Source organism: Sciurus vulgaris, assembly GCF_902686455.1.
Source record: "Sciurus vulgaris genome assembly, chromosome: 16".
Lineage (NCBI taxonomy): Eukaryota > Metazoa > Chordata > Mammalia > Rodentia > Sciuridae > Sciurus > Sciurus vulgaris.
This window is the reverse complement of record NC_136477.1, coordinates 31,687,174-31,701,227: the sequence shown is the minus strand read 5'-3', so window position 1 is coordinate 31,701,227 and position 14,054 is coordinate 31,687,174. Positions and strand designations below refer to the sequence as shown.

Below are 14,054 nucleotides of genomic sequence, written 5' to 3'. Positions count from 1 at the left end.
GGAAGAATAGAGGTACTTTAGATTAGGTAGAGGGGAGTGAAGGAAAGGGAGGGGGTCTGGGGATAGAAAGGATAGTAGAATGAATCAGACATTATTACCCTATGTACATATGTAACTATATGACCGGTGTGGTTCTACATCATGTATAACCAGAAGAATGAGAAATTATACTCCATTATATATGATGTATCAAAGTGCATTCTACTGTCATGTATAACTAATTAAAACAAATTTAAAAATAAAAAAAAATTGCGTTTATATTTGGAATCTATTTTTGGCAGGGTGTTGGGAAGTAAACCCAGGGGTGCTCACTCACACTGAGCCACATCCCTAGTCCTTTTTATTTTACTTTCCAATTTTGAGACTTGGTAAGTTGCTAAGGCTGGCTTTGAACTTGCAATCCTCTTGCCTCAACCTCCTGAGGCACTGGGATTGGAATCTATTTTTACAGTGATTCATTTTTATTGCATTTTACTAACGTATCAGTCAGCCAATGATTAGAAAAAATGACAGTAGACTACAGAGAGTTTGAAAAGTAGTGAAAAAGATGATTTCAACAACAAACTTCATTAAAAGGTACTCCAAAAGTAAAGAACTAAGCCACAGAATGAGAAGGAATATTTGTAAAGCATGAATTATGAACATTTTATGTAAATGATCAATTGCAATCTTTAGAAAAGTAGGCAAAGTGCTTAAACGGGCCAGGTGTGGTGGCGCAGCTATAATCCCAGTGGCTCTGGAGGCAGAAGCAGGAGGATCACAAGTTCAAAGCCAGCCTCAGCAACTTATGGAGGCCGTAGAAAACTGAGTGAGACCCTGTCTCAAAATTAATATGAAAAGGGCTGGGGATGTGACTCAGTGGTTAAGTGCCCCTGGGTTCAGTCCCAGTACCAGAAAAAATAAAAGTACTTATCCATTTTATATGAGGATATTTTAATGCCTGATTAACGAGTGATGAGCCCTTAACTTCACTATCAGCAGAGAAATGAATGTCATGACTAAAGTCACTGCAGAGTTGCCACCAGGTTGGCAGTCCTAAAGGTCAGTGAGGATGCTGAACAAGGACCCTCACATAGCTGGTGGACAGCAAACAGATCAAAATACTTTAGAAAACTCTTTGGCAGCATCTGCTAAAGCTAAGATACACATACCCTGTGGGCAGGAATTCTACTCCTAGGAACCAACGGAAAAATTGTTCACACCAAACGCCAAACGACCATTGAAGCATAGTTCAGGACAGCCACAAAATAAAAACAAGTTAAATGTCCACCAGCAGCAGACTGGATAAACTGCTGTGTCCATGCTGTGACGGTAAGGATGATAAACCATTGCTTTAGGGCTCAGCCTAGATAACTCTCATGGATGTTCACTCTGCAGATCCCATCTGCAGGACACTGCAGGGACAAGCTGTCCTAGGCATTCAGCAATGCTATGGTGCTAGAATCATTTCCTTCTGTAGAACCAGCCTCCACTTGGTACTCAGGTATTATGCGAGGTCAGGGATGGCCCCTGAAGGAGTCTTGGGGTGACTAGAAGCTTTGCCATTAGACAATTCAAAGTCTGGCATGAGGTCTGAGGCACAGAAGTCATGAGCCCAGGTTTGCAGGGGAGCTGCCCAAGGTCCTGGGAAGAGCTGTGCCCCACTGGGGTGGGAAGACCAGGCTGGCTGTGATTTGGATACAGTGCTCTCTGCTGCTAGGGAAATTTCCAATGCGTTGGGCAGAGGGAAGACTGCAGAGACCTGGGACTCCCAGAAATGGGGGAAATGGGATCAGGTTTTGGTCACTCAGAGTCCACTAGAACTATTTATTTATTTATTTATTTATTTTGGTGCCAGGCATTGAACTCAGGGGTACTTGACCACTGAGCCACATCCCAAGCCCCATTTTATATTTTATTTAGAGACAAGGTCTCATTTAGTGCCTCACTTTTGCTGAGGCTGGCTTTGAACTTGTGATCCTCCTGCCTCAGTACCTCTGAGCTAATGGGATTACAGGCGTGCACCACCACACCCGGCTCAGAGTCCACTAGAACTCTTTTTAGTCTCAAGTACATATTGAGACTCACATGATTACCACAGGCTACACCTGGTGCCAGAAGGCTCCAGGTCAAGAGGTAGTCAAGGTGGTGGGTCAGGGCAGGTAGTTCTTACCAGCGGGGAAGACTGCACAGCTGTCCACACAGCTGTCCCAGAGTTAATCTGCTTGCTCCACTCACCACCATTCTCCAATCCCTCACAATTGCTCAGGTACAAGGGAATAGGACTCACATGTATGAGTCCAGATCCACCACTTTCAGAAGTCCCAGAAAGGCTAATATCCCAATTTCTTGTAGCAACCACACCATAGTTCTTGGGGGTCCCCACAAGAGTCACACCCAGATGCAAGAACCCACACATGCAGGGAAGCCCAGAGGTGAGCTCCCTTTCATGTACTCATTAAAGTCCTCCCAGCCCAGTTTACCACTTGGGGGTCGCCTTTATCAGAAGTGATGTAGCTTGCGTACCACCATCAATTGCTCCATCTTGACCAGTTTTCCAGGGGAAATAAGCAAGAGAGTTAACCCAGGATCGACTCCATCCTTAGAGAAGAAAGGAGGGTTTTATTAACCCTTTACCCCCAGCAAGGAAGATGAAGAGCTCAGTTGTAGGTATGCTGCATTTAAAATGCTGCGGGAAGCCCAGGCAGAGACGTCGCCAGGCCCAGAGCCCAGCAGAATGATCTGCAAGCCTCTCCTCTAAGACAGCCCGGAGTACAGAGGAGCCCACCGCATGCAGCCAGCAGAATGGAGGCCTCTGCCAGCACCGCATGGGCTCTGTGTGGTAGGCGGGGTGCTTACCTTTCCCGCAGGCCTGCACCAGGCCGTACCACTCCCCGCAGCTGTTGCACAGCAAGGTGAAGGCCGTTTCTCGCTGGCCTGGGACCGGCCCTGGGGCGCACACATACAGCAGTTCATCCCCCATCTCCAAGCCCGTGCGGCCCTGCAGGATGGTGTGTGGGAAGGAAGGTGGGTCTCCACATGGCTTCTCTGAGGGAAAGGAATCACAGTCAGCTTTTCCAAACCATGCAGAACTTTTTCTGTCTGTGAGAAAACAAACCCAAACACCCCACCCTGTCCCTAACCCCTTGTCCAATGGGGACCACCCGCACCCTCAGCTGGGATCAGAAGGGCTGTTTCTGCATTGCTCTGGCAACTCCAGGACCTGACGGAATGTCTAACACAGATGAGCACTCAGAAAACAAAACAAAAACACTCACCGAATGAATAAATGTGGCACAAAGCGCTACAGCTTTGTACTTTAAAATTGCCAGACAACATGACCTTCTGATGTCTCCTTGGAAGAAGAACCCAGAGATACATACCCAGCGGCAGCTCCCTTTTGCCTTATTTACCCAGATGAATAAGTCCCACCGTTGAACACTGAAATGCTACAGACTATAGCTGCAAGGGAAGGTGTCTTGCCCCTCCTCCACCTCCAGGCCAATGGTAGCAGTGCTTACCAGTGTAGCCATAAAAGATAAATATACAATCTGAAAATAATATAGTATAATATTTATAACATAAATGGGATCACATCAAATGCATTACTAAGTACTTTGCTTTTAAATTTTAAGGCATAAACTATTTTTCTGGAGAACTTTTAGGTTCACCACAAAGTTGAGAGGCAAGTACATAGAGTTCTCATATCCCTACTTCCCTCCTCCCACACAAAGATCCCCTACTCTCAACCTCCCCCAGCCCCGTGGCATATTTGTTAGAATCGATGAACCCACATAGACACTTCATCACCTGAAACCCACAGTTTACCTGAAGGAGCACTCTGGGTGTGGTACATGCTATGGGGTTTGGACAAATGCTGGATGACAGGTAGCCACCATGGTAGTGCCATACAGAGCAGTATCACGGTCCTAAAAATCCTCTGAGATATGCTCATTCATTCCTCCCTCCCACAATCCTTGGCAGCCATTGATCCTCTGATCAAGAGTGAGACTGCTGGGTCATGAGGGAAGAGTATTCGTTTTGGAGACAATTGCCAAGCTGTCTTCCAAAGTGGCCAGGACATTTTCCTTCCCATCTGCAGTGAATGAGAGTCATTGCTCCACATTCTTGTCACCATTTGGGGGTGTCCGTGTTTTGGATTTGGGACATTCTGATACGAATGTAGTGGTAACTGTTGTTTTAATTTGCAATTTCCTAACGACGTGTGATGTTGAACATCTTTTCATAACTTGCCATTTGGATATCCTCTTCTCAGGTGAGGTGTCCGTTCAGGTCTTTTGTATAGCATTTAACCAAGTTGTTCATTTTAGTATTATTGAGTTGTAAGAGTTCTTTGTATATTTTGCATAGGAGACCTTGATTAGATGCAGTTTTGTCTTCTCATTCTGTTGACATTGGGTTTTTTTTTTTTTTTTTTTTTTGGGGGGGGGGGTTGTTTTTGGTACCACGGATTGAACCCAGGAGCACTTAACCACTGAGGCACATCCCCAGTCCTTTTTAGTATTTTATTAGAGAGATAGAGTCGCGCTGAGTTGCTTAAGGCCTCACTAAGTTGCTGAGACTGGATTTGAACTCACAATCCTCCTGCCTCGGCCTCTGGAGTCACTGGGATTATAGGCATGCACCACTGTGCCTGGCTTGATATTGTTTTTGCAGAGCAGAAAAAAAATTAATGAATCCAACTCATCAATCATATCTTCCATGGGTCAAGGCTTCAATGTCACATCTAGAAAGGCATTGAATCCAAGGTCATGTAGGTTTTCTGTTTCCCTCTAAGAGTTCTATTTTGTATTTGGGTTTATGATCCATTGTGAGTTGATTTTTGTGAGAAGTTTAAGGTCTGCGTCTGGATGTCCAGTTTTTTCAGTGCCTGTGTTGTCAAGACTGTCTTTACTCCACTGTACTGCCTTTGCTCCTTGGTCAAGGATCGATTGATTGTATTTATGTGAGTCTACTTCTGGGCTCTCTATTCTGTTCCGTTGATATATTAGCCTATTCTCTTGTGAATATCACACTGTCTTGGTTACTGTAGCTTTATGGAAATCTTGAAGTCTGATAGTGTCCTCTTCCATATTCAGTTGGATATTCTTTTTTTTTTTTTCTTAGACCTTTATTTTATTCATTTATCTATATGTGGTGCTGAGAATCGAACCCAGTACCTTGCACATGCTAGGCAAGCGCTTTTGCCACTGGGTCGCAACCCCAGCCCTCAGTTGGATATTCTGAGTCTTTGAGTTTTGCAAATAATCTATAGAATCCAGTTTCTTCATATCCATAAAATAATTTGTTGGGAATTTGGTTGGGGTGTTGAGTCTACAGGTCAAGTTGGGAAGAACTAATATGTCAGCAGTATGGAGTCTTCCTATCCATGCACAGAGACTATCTCTCCATTTATTTAGTTCTTTATTTCATTGAGTGTTAGTTTTCCTCAAATAGACCTTGACATATTTTGTTAGATTTATACCTAAGTATTTCATTCTTGGGGGTGCTAATGTAAATGATAATGTGTTTTAAATTTCAAATTCCACTTGCTCATTGCTGGTATACAGGAAAGTGATTACCTTTTGGACATTAATCTTGTATCTGCAATCTGCTATGATTAGTTCCAAAAGTTTTTTGTCAATTTTTCTGAATTTTCTACATAGGTAATTATGTTATCTGTAGACAAAAACAATTTTAGTTCTTCCTCCCCAGTTAACTTTGGTTTCCTTATGGTATTAGCAGCAAGTAATGTTGAAAAGCAATGGTGAGAGGGGACCTCCTTGCCTTATTCCTGATCTTACGGTCACCAGTAAGGATGACATTCACTGTAGGGTTTCTCTCTCTCTTTCTCTCTTTCCTTCCTTCCTCCCTCCCTCCCTCCCTTCCTTCCTTCCTTCCTTCCTTCCTTCCTTCCTTCCTTCCTTCCTTCCTTCCTTCCTCCCTCCCTCCCTCCCTCCCTCCCTTCCTCCCTCCCTTCCTTCCTTCCTTCCTTTGAACCCAGGAGCACTTAACCACTGAGCCACATCCCCAGGCCTTCTTTTTATTTTTTATTTTATTTTGACACAGGGTCTCACTAAATTCCTTAGTGCCTTGTTAATTTGCTAAGGCTGGTCTCAAACTTCTGATCCTCCTGCCTCAGTCTCTGCACCACCATGCCTGGCAGCTACAGGGTTTTTATAGATGTTCTTTACCAAATTGAGGAAGTTGCCTCTATTTCTGTATCATTGAAGGTTTTTTTTTTTTTTAAATCATGAATTGGTGTTGGGTCTGGTTAGATGCCTTTTCTGCAGCTATCACTATGATTATGTAATTTTTTTCAATAGCCTATTGATGTGATGGATTACATTCATTGATTTATTAATGTGAAATCAGTCTTGCATACCTAGGATAAATCCCACTTGGTCATGGTTTATGATTTTTTTTAACACATTGTTGGATTAAACTTGCTATTTTGTTGAAGATTTTCACATCTATGTTCATAAGATATATTGGTCCGTAATTTTCTTTCAATGTTTTCATCTGGTTTTGGTATTAGAGTACTACTGGCCTCATAGAATGAGTATGGAAGTATTCCTTCTGCTCTTAATTTCTGGAAAAATATTGAAGAGAATTAGCACAATTTTATCCTTAAATGTTTGGACTCATATGAGCCAAATGTGCACTCTGTTTTGGAAGGTATTAATTATTGATTCAATTTGTTTAACAGATATAGGCTTATGATTTTTGGTATTGAATCCCGGAGTGCTTGTACCACTGAGCCACATCCCTAGTCCTTTTTATTTTTATTTTTTATTTTTGCTGAGGTTAGCCTTAAACTTGCAATCTTCCTGCCTCAGCCTCCTGAATCTCTGGGATTATAGGTATGTCCCACTGCCTGGTCTGAATTAGTTTTGGCAGATTGTGCCTTTTAAGAAGTTGGTCCATTTCATTTACATTTTCAAAGTTGAGGCCACAGAATTTTTCATAACATACTTTCATTAACCTTTTAATGATCATGGGGTCTATAGTTGACTTTCCATCTTTCATTGTGATAGCAAGTCTTGTTTTCTTTGTCTTTTTCCTTAGCTTTGCTAGAAGTTTATCAATGTTATTGATCTTTTCAAAGAACCAGCTTTAACTTTTTCTCAGCGAAGGAAACAATCAATAATGTGAAGAGAGAACTTACAGAGTGGGAGAAAATTTTTTCCACACACACTTCAGACAGAGCACTAATCTCCAAATGTATAAAGAATTTAAAAAACTTTACTCCAAAAGTACAAAGAATCCAATCATTAAATGGGCTAAGGAATTGGGCAGACACTTCACAGAAGAAAATATACATCATCATCTCTAGTAATTAGAGAAATGCAAATTAAAACCACCCTAAGATTTCATCTAACTCCAATTAGAATGGCTGTTATCAAGAACACAAACAATAATAAGTGTTGGCGTGGATGTGGGGAAAAAGGCACACTTATACATTGCTGGTAGAGTTGCAGATTGGTGCTGCCACTCTGGAAAGCAGTATGGAGATTCCTCAGAAAACTTGGAATGGACCCACCATTTGATCCAGCTATCCCACTCCTTGGTTTATATCCAAAGAACTTAAAATCAGCATACTACAGTGACGCAACCACATCAATGTTCATAGCTGCTCAATTCACAATAGCTAGATTGTGGAACCAACTAAGATGCCCTTCAGTTGATGAATGGATAAAGAAACTGTGGTATATATACACAATGGAATATTACTCAGCCATAAAGAAGAATAAAATTATGGCATTTGCTGGTAAATGGATAGAGTTGGAGAATATCATGCTAAGTGAAACAGGCCAAGCCCAAAAAACCAAAGGCTGAATGTTTTCTGTGAAAAGTGGATGACAATACATAATGGGAGGGGTGGCAGCAGGTGGCAAGAGAAGAATGGAGGAATTTTGGATGGTGTAGAGGAAAATGGGGTGGGAGGGAATGAGGGAAGGAAAGATAGTAGACTGAGACAGACATATTACCCTATGTATATGTGTGATTACATGAATGGTGTGAATCTACATTGTGTACAACCATAGAAATGAAAAGTTGCACCCCATTTGTGTACAATGAATCAAAATGCAGTCTGTAAAAATAAATTTTTTTTAAAAAAAGAACCACTTTTGGTTTTGCTGCTTTTCTCTATTTTTTTCCTATTCTTAATATCATTGATTTTTTGTTCTATTTTTTATTGTGTCTTTTCCTCTGCTTACTTTGGATTTAATTTGAGCTTCCTAAGGCAGAAGCTTATATTAGTGATTATAGATCTTCTTTCTTTCCAGTATGTACATTCAATGCTGTAAATTCCCTAGGGCTTCTTTGCACAAATTTTGACAAGTTGTATTTTATTCTCATTTAGTGAATATATTTAAAATTTTCTTTTGAGCTTTTTTTGACCACACATTATTTAGAAGCGTATTGTTTATTCTTTCTCTACTTCCTAATTGCCATGTCCTGAGCTGCCTTCCTCCTCCACACCTTTCTTCCGTGATGTTCTGTCTCACCTCCGACCCACAGCAATGGAGTTGGCCATCTATGGACTGAGACTATGAAACCATGAGCATCAGATAAACGTTTCCCCCTCTTAAAAAACAGCGTATGGTTGAATCTCCAACTATTTTGGGATTTTCCAATTATCTTTCTGTTTTTTATTTTCTAATTTAAGTCCACAGTGATCTGAAAGCAGACATTATGATTTCTATTAAGTTTACTAATGCAAGCTTTATGGCCCAGCATGTGGTATATCTTGGGGAGTGGTCCATGTGAGTTTGAGGAGAATGTGTAATTTGCCGTGATTTGATAAAGTAGTCTCTGTAGGCCAATTAAATCTGGTTGATTGATGGTGCTGATGAGTTTATGCACTTACTGATCTGCCCACTGGATTTGCCCATTTTGATAAAGAGATATTAAAGTCTCCAGTCGTAATAATAAAATTCATATATTTCTCTTTGTAATTCTATCAGTTTTTGTGTCACATATTTTGATGCTCCATTGTTAGGCACATATTAAGTGTATGTCTCTTTTTTTTTTCCTTCATAACTTTCATTGCTCTTAAGTCTGCTCTGAAAATAGCATCACTACTCCAACTCTCTCCTAATTGGTATTAGCATGGTATATATTTCTCCATTCCTTTACTTTACACATATATGTCTCTATATTTAAAGTGGGTTTCTTGTAGACAACATCTAGTTGGGTCTTGTTTTTATACTCTATGATAACATCTGTCTTTTTAAAAATATTTTTAAATTGTTAGATGGGCACAAAACCTTTATTTTATTTATATATTTTTATGTGGTGCTGAGAATCGAGCCCAGTGCCTCACACATGCTAGGCAAGAGCTCTACCAAGCCACAACCCCAGCCCAACATCTGTCTTTTGATTGGTGTATCTAGACCATTAACACATTTAAAGTTATAATAGCAGACTATTCCTTGTGTCATTGCTGTCATTCATTTCACTTATTCATAAGCATATATATATATATATATACACACACACACACACATCTTGTTGCTATTATTGTTACAAACTGATTACTTAGATCAATTAGGAATGTCAAAAATAAAAGTTTTAATTTTACTTTCAGTTATTCATTCTGATGTTCTTTGTTTACAAAGGTCCAAATTTCTGACCAATATCATTTTACTTCTCCTTCAGGAACTCCACTTTAACATTATCATTTTACTTTTCCTTCAGGAACTCCACTTTAACATTTCTTGCAAGGCAGGACGTGACTTGCTATAAATTCCTTCCATTTCTCTTGGTCTAACCAATTATTTTTCCTTAACTTTTTTTTTTTTTTTTTTTTTGCGGTACTGGGGATCGAACTCAGGGCCTTGTGCTTGCATGGCAAGCACTCTACCAGCTGAGCTATCTCCCCAGCCCTTTCCTTTACTTTTGAAGAGTATTGTGCAGGGTGTGGAATTCTAGGTTTGGCGTTCCTGCTTGTTTCTTCTCAACACCTGAAACATTTCACTCTACTCTCCTTGCTTCTTTGCTTTTGGAGGAGAAATCAGATGTCATTCTTACTTGCTCCTCTCTAGGTGAGGTGGTTCCCCGCCCCCTCTATATTATTGCAAGATATTTTTCTTTATCTTCAATTTTTGTGTAGTTTGCAAAGGATATATCTGTGTATAGGGTTTTCTTTTCCTTTCTCTCTTCCATTTGCTTTTTGCATTTATCTTGCTTGGTGTTCCCCAAGCTTCCTGGATTTGTGGTTTGTTGTTTGACATTAATTGAGGGGAAATTCTAGGTCTATCACTGTTTCAAAGATTGCTTCATCCTTTTCCTCCTTCTTTCTCTTTTGGAGTTCCTATTATGCATGGTTATACTTTTTGTAGTGCCCCACCGTTCTTGGATACTCTGTTCGGGCTTGTCTTTCAGTCTTTTTTTCTGTTTACTTTTTAGTTTTGGAAGTTAATACTGGCATATCCTCAAGCTCACAGATTCTTTCCTCAGCCTTATCCAGTCTACTAATTACCCCAGTCTTCATTTCTGTTATAGTTTCCTTTTCCTTCTCCTTGGTAGTTTTCTTTTGTTCCTTCCTAGCATCTCCACCTATCTGCTTACAGTATGCATCTGTTCTTGTGTCTACCATCTTGTGTTAAAGCTCTTGGCATATTCATCAGGATATTTTGAAAACCTTCCGGATCGGATGATTCCAACATCCCTACCACATCTGAGTCTGGTTCTGATGCCTGGTTCCAATGCCTCTTCAAACTGCTTTTTTGACTTTCAGCATGCCTTGCAACTTTTGTTGGAAAGTGGACATGATGTACCGGGTAAAAGAAACTGCAGTAAATAGACATTAGTAACGTAGTGGTAAGCTATGGGTCGAGAGGAAGCTTTTTAACTAGAGCCCTATGAATTAATCTCAGTCTTTTGGTGAGCCTGTGCCCCTGGACCATGAATTTTTACTATTGTTAATCAGGGTTTTTTTTTATTCCTCCCATACAGGTGGGACAGGATGGCCAGAATGGCCTGGAATTGGGTAGTTCCCTTCTCCCAGGTTGGTTAGGCTCTGAAGAAACACTAGCAGATTAGGTTCTGGTAAAGCCATTTCTCCTGAGGGTAGGTCATGTTAAAAACAGAATGCTCTGTTCTCTTTCCAAACAGTTCCTTTCCTCCTCTTCCTGCCAGGACAAGGGAACTTTTCTCTGGTATTCCCTGTGAGGACTTGGTAGACTTCCTGGAGGTAAAACTTCTCAAAGCCTGGGGGTTCCCTGTACAAATGGGTCCCGTGGCATTAACCCACAGACGGGTTCACACTCAGCTTCCAGCAACCTATGGTTTTCCTACCCCCGTGCAGGTTCCCTGGAGGTTTCTGCTGGAGGATTCCTGCTCAGGTGTCTTGTTATTCTCTGTATCTGCCTCTCTCCAGATTTGGGGGTAATGTTATGCCCTGTGACCTCACTTCTCTAATGGATCTAAAAAAGAGTTGCTGATCTGTCAGTTTGTTCCACTTGCTGGGACAGTGTGGTGCTTCTAAAATACTTAAGTGCTGGGCCAGAAGTCAGAAGTGGTTTTTGGTTTGGTTTTTGTTTTTTGAACATTTTAGAGCTCTTTCCATGTCCCTACTACAGTTTACCTCCATCTTTTGAAAAGCTACCCTGTGGTACACATTATTTAACCAACAGACATTTATGATGATTCTGATTTTTCACCATAGTAAACAATGCTAGGGTGAATAGTCTCATGGGTACACTTTTTTTTACATTATCTTATTTCTTCAGGATAAACTTGTAGATGTGGAAGTGTTGCATCAAATTATTACAGTAATTTTTTTTTTTTTTCAAAAAATAAGACTTTTTTTAAAAACTTTTGGAGACAGGATCTTTCTATGTTGAACAGGCTGGTCTCAAACTTGAAATCCTCCTGCCTCAGCATCTTGAGTGGCTGAAATGAGAGGTTTGTGTCACTATGCCTGGATGAGGAAATAATTTTTCATTCAGATTTCCTCTTCTGACTTTACAAGTTTAGTCCTTATGCAGACAAATTACCTCACAAGGACCCTGCTTAAAAAAAGATACGCTGAGAAAATAGAAAATACAACTTGTGCTGTAAGCTACCCTGATTGCCCTAACAGCTTATAGATTGAGTAGCACTTTGTCAAAGAGACTAAACACCATGCACATTCTTTAATAGGAGCGAGCTTTTGCATGTAAACAGATGTGGGATATAAAATATACATCCCATAGCACAGAGTGACTGTCTTCATTTTGTACAAAACCACCTTGTTTGTATTTCATCATTATGGTAAAAAGGGATAAAGAGACATTCAAAAGTTGTCACAAATCTAGAGACACCCTCAATAGTGGGGCAAAGTGGGGGTATCACCCCAGGGTACCTCCCGAAGGACAAACCAATCCTATTAGCCTCAATCAAGTCAGACCAATGGAATTCTAGCTGGTACCTCAGGGCAAAAGCCTCCTCCTTTCTCTTCTCTGTCCTCAGTTGCCTATGGCTCCCCAGAGTGCCCTACTCTTTTCTCCTCCTTCAGGGTCTAACTCCAGGAAAATGGAGGCTCTTCATCAAACTCTATCAAAGAACTGACAAATACGTGCAGTCTCACACAGCTGTACGTATAGGATGCAACACCGGTTCCTTGGAAGGAAGATCCAGGAACAGGGCAATTGTTCTGAAAATAAAGGGGAACCTCAGGTCAAATTCACAGCCCAACAGACTCGGGAGATCTCCTTCCTCAGAGTTAATTTCCAGATTGACAAGGGCTAGAATCTGGTTCAGGAAAACCACAATCAGGCTCCTGAGAGTCTGGGTACACAAGCCATATGTTTCTGGATTGCCCACAAATGTTCAAATCAGGAAACACACTGCTTCTTAGCTGGTGTGATTTAGGAGCTCCAGGACAACAGTTTCATGCATTAACACAACCAAGTGTATGCCAAAAACACCACTCACATCCAGGTGTAACTTGAATTAGTTTCTTTCATTAAACTTCCCATCCTGAACTTCACAAGAGAGCTACCGAAAACAACTGGCTATACACTTGAACCCACTTCTCCTCTCTAGGGAAATGGACACTTGATAGATTTACTATTCTTATTCTATTTCTCAATTATTCTGTAGGTAGAGATCATGGTTTGTAGATCCCTCAGGTCTTACAGCTGGAATTTAATAGTGTCAACATCAATTTCTATTCTTTTCTATTCTAAGGAAAGATTTTATAGAAGATCTTTATTTGTCAAACAAATGTGTACTAGTAATAGCAAACAAGTGTGTACTAGTAAACACACTGTTTGGCTCATTTTTCAATTTAAAAGGGTATCCACTGCCAGTCGGAGCTTCTGATGACCAGTGATTCCACTGAATTTAGAATTCAAATGAGGACAGGAGTATTTATCTTGAGAAACTGTAAGACTCCAACCTGCAAGCCCCATTACTATTTTTTAAAATATTTTTTTAGTTGTAAATGGACACAATACCTTTATTTATTTTTATGTGGTGCTGAGACTCAAACCCAGTGCCTCACACATGCTAGGCAGGACTCTACCACTGACCCACAACCCCAGCCCCACATTACTCTTTCACAAACCAAAGATGTGGAAAACGACACAAAGGTTTGATCTTTCCTTCGTTCTTTTAGTGTTCCCTAAACTGTGTGACAAAGTCGTCTTTAAGCCAGTTATGGTGCACACCTGTAATCCCAGCTACTCAGGAGACTGAGGCAGGAGGATCACAAGTTTAAGGCCAGCCTGAGCAGCTCAGCAAAACTGTCTTTAAAAACAAAACAAAACAAAAACCAAAAAACAAAACAAAAAAAACCTGTGACTGCCAAACTCCGGTTACCAAATGAACCATGAGTATTCAGTGACATAATGCCAGCAAAAGTGACGTGATTCGTGAATTTGTTTAGGTGTGATGAATTTGCTTACTGTTATTTAGTAAATTCTGATAGTATGGAAAGACACAAATGTTTCAGTCTATGTTAATAGTATAACTCACAACAGTTATACTATGATGTAGTTGTTTGGACTTATAGCTTGTTTGTTAATTTAACATTCTATTGTGCCATTTCCCCCTATTAACAAATAATTGTATTGTTTGAA

The 14,054-nt window shown here is 40.6% G+C and overlaps 1 protein-coding gene across 1 annotated transcript in view; it reads right to left on the bottom strand.

Moving 5' to 3' along the window:
* Positions 1-14,054, bottom strand: part of SUSD5 (sushi domain containing 5) — a 50,049-nt gene that overhangs the window by 17,641 nt on the left and 18,354 nt on the right. Inside the window, exon 4 of the mRNA XM_079113987.1 lies at positions 2,839-3,027. Coding sequence (XP_078970113.1) covers positions 2,839-3,027 — 189 coding nt within the window. The remainder of the gene's footprint in view (positions 1-2,838; positions 3,028-14,054) is intronic.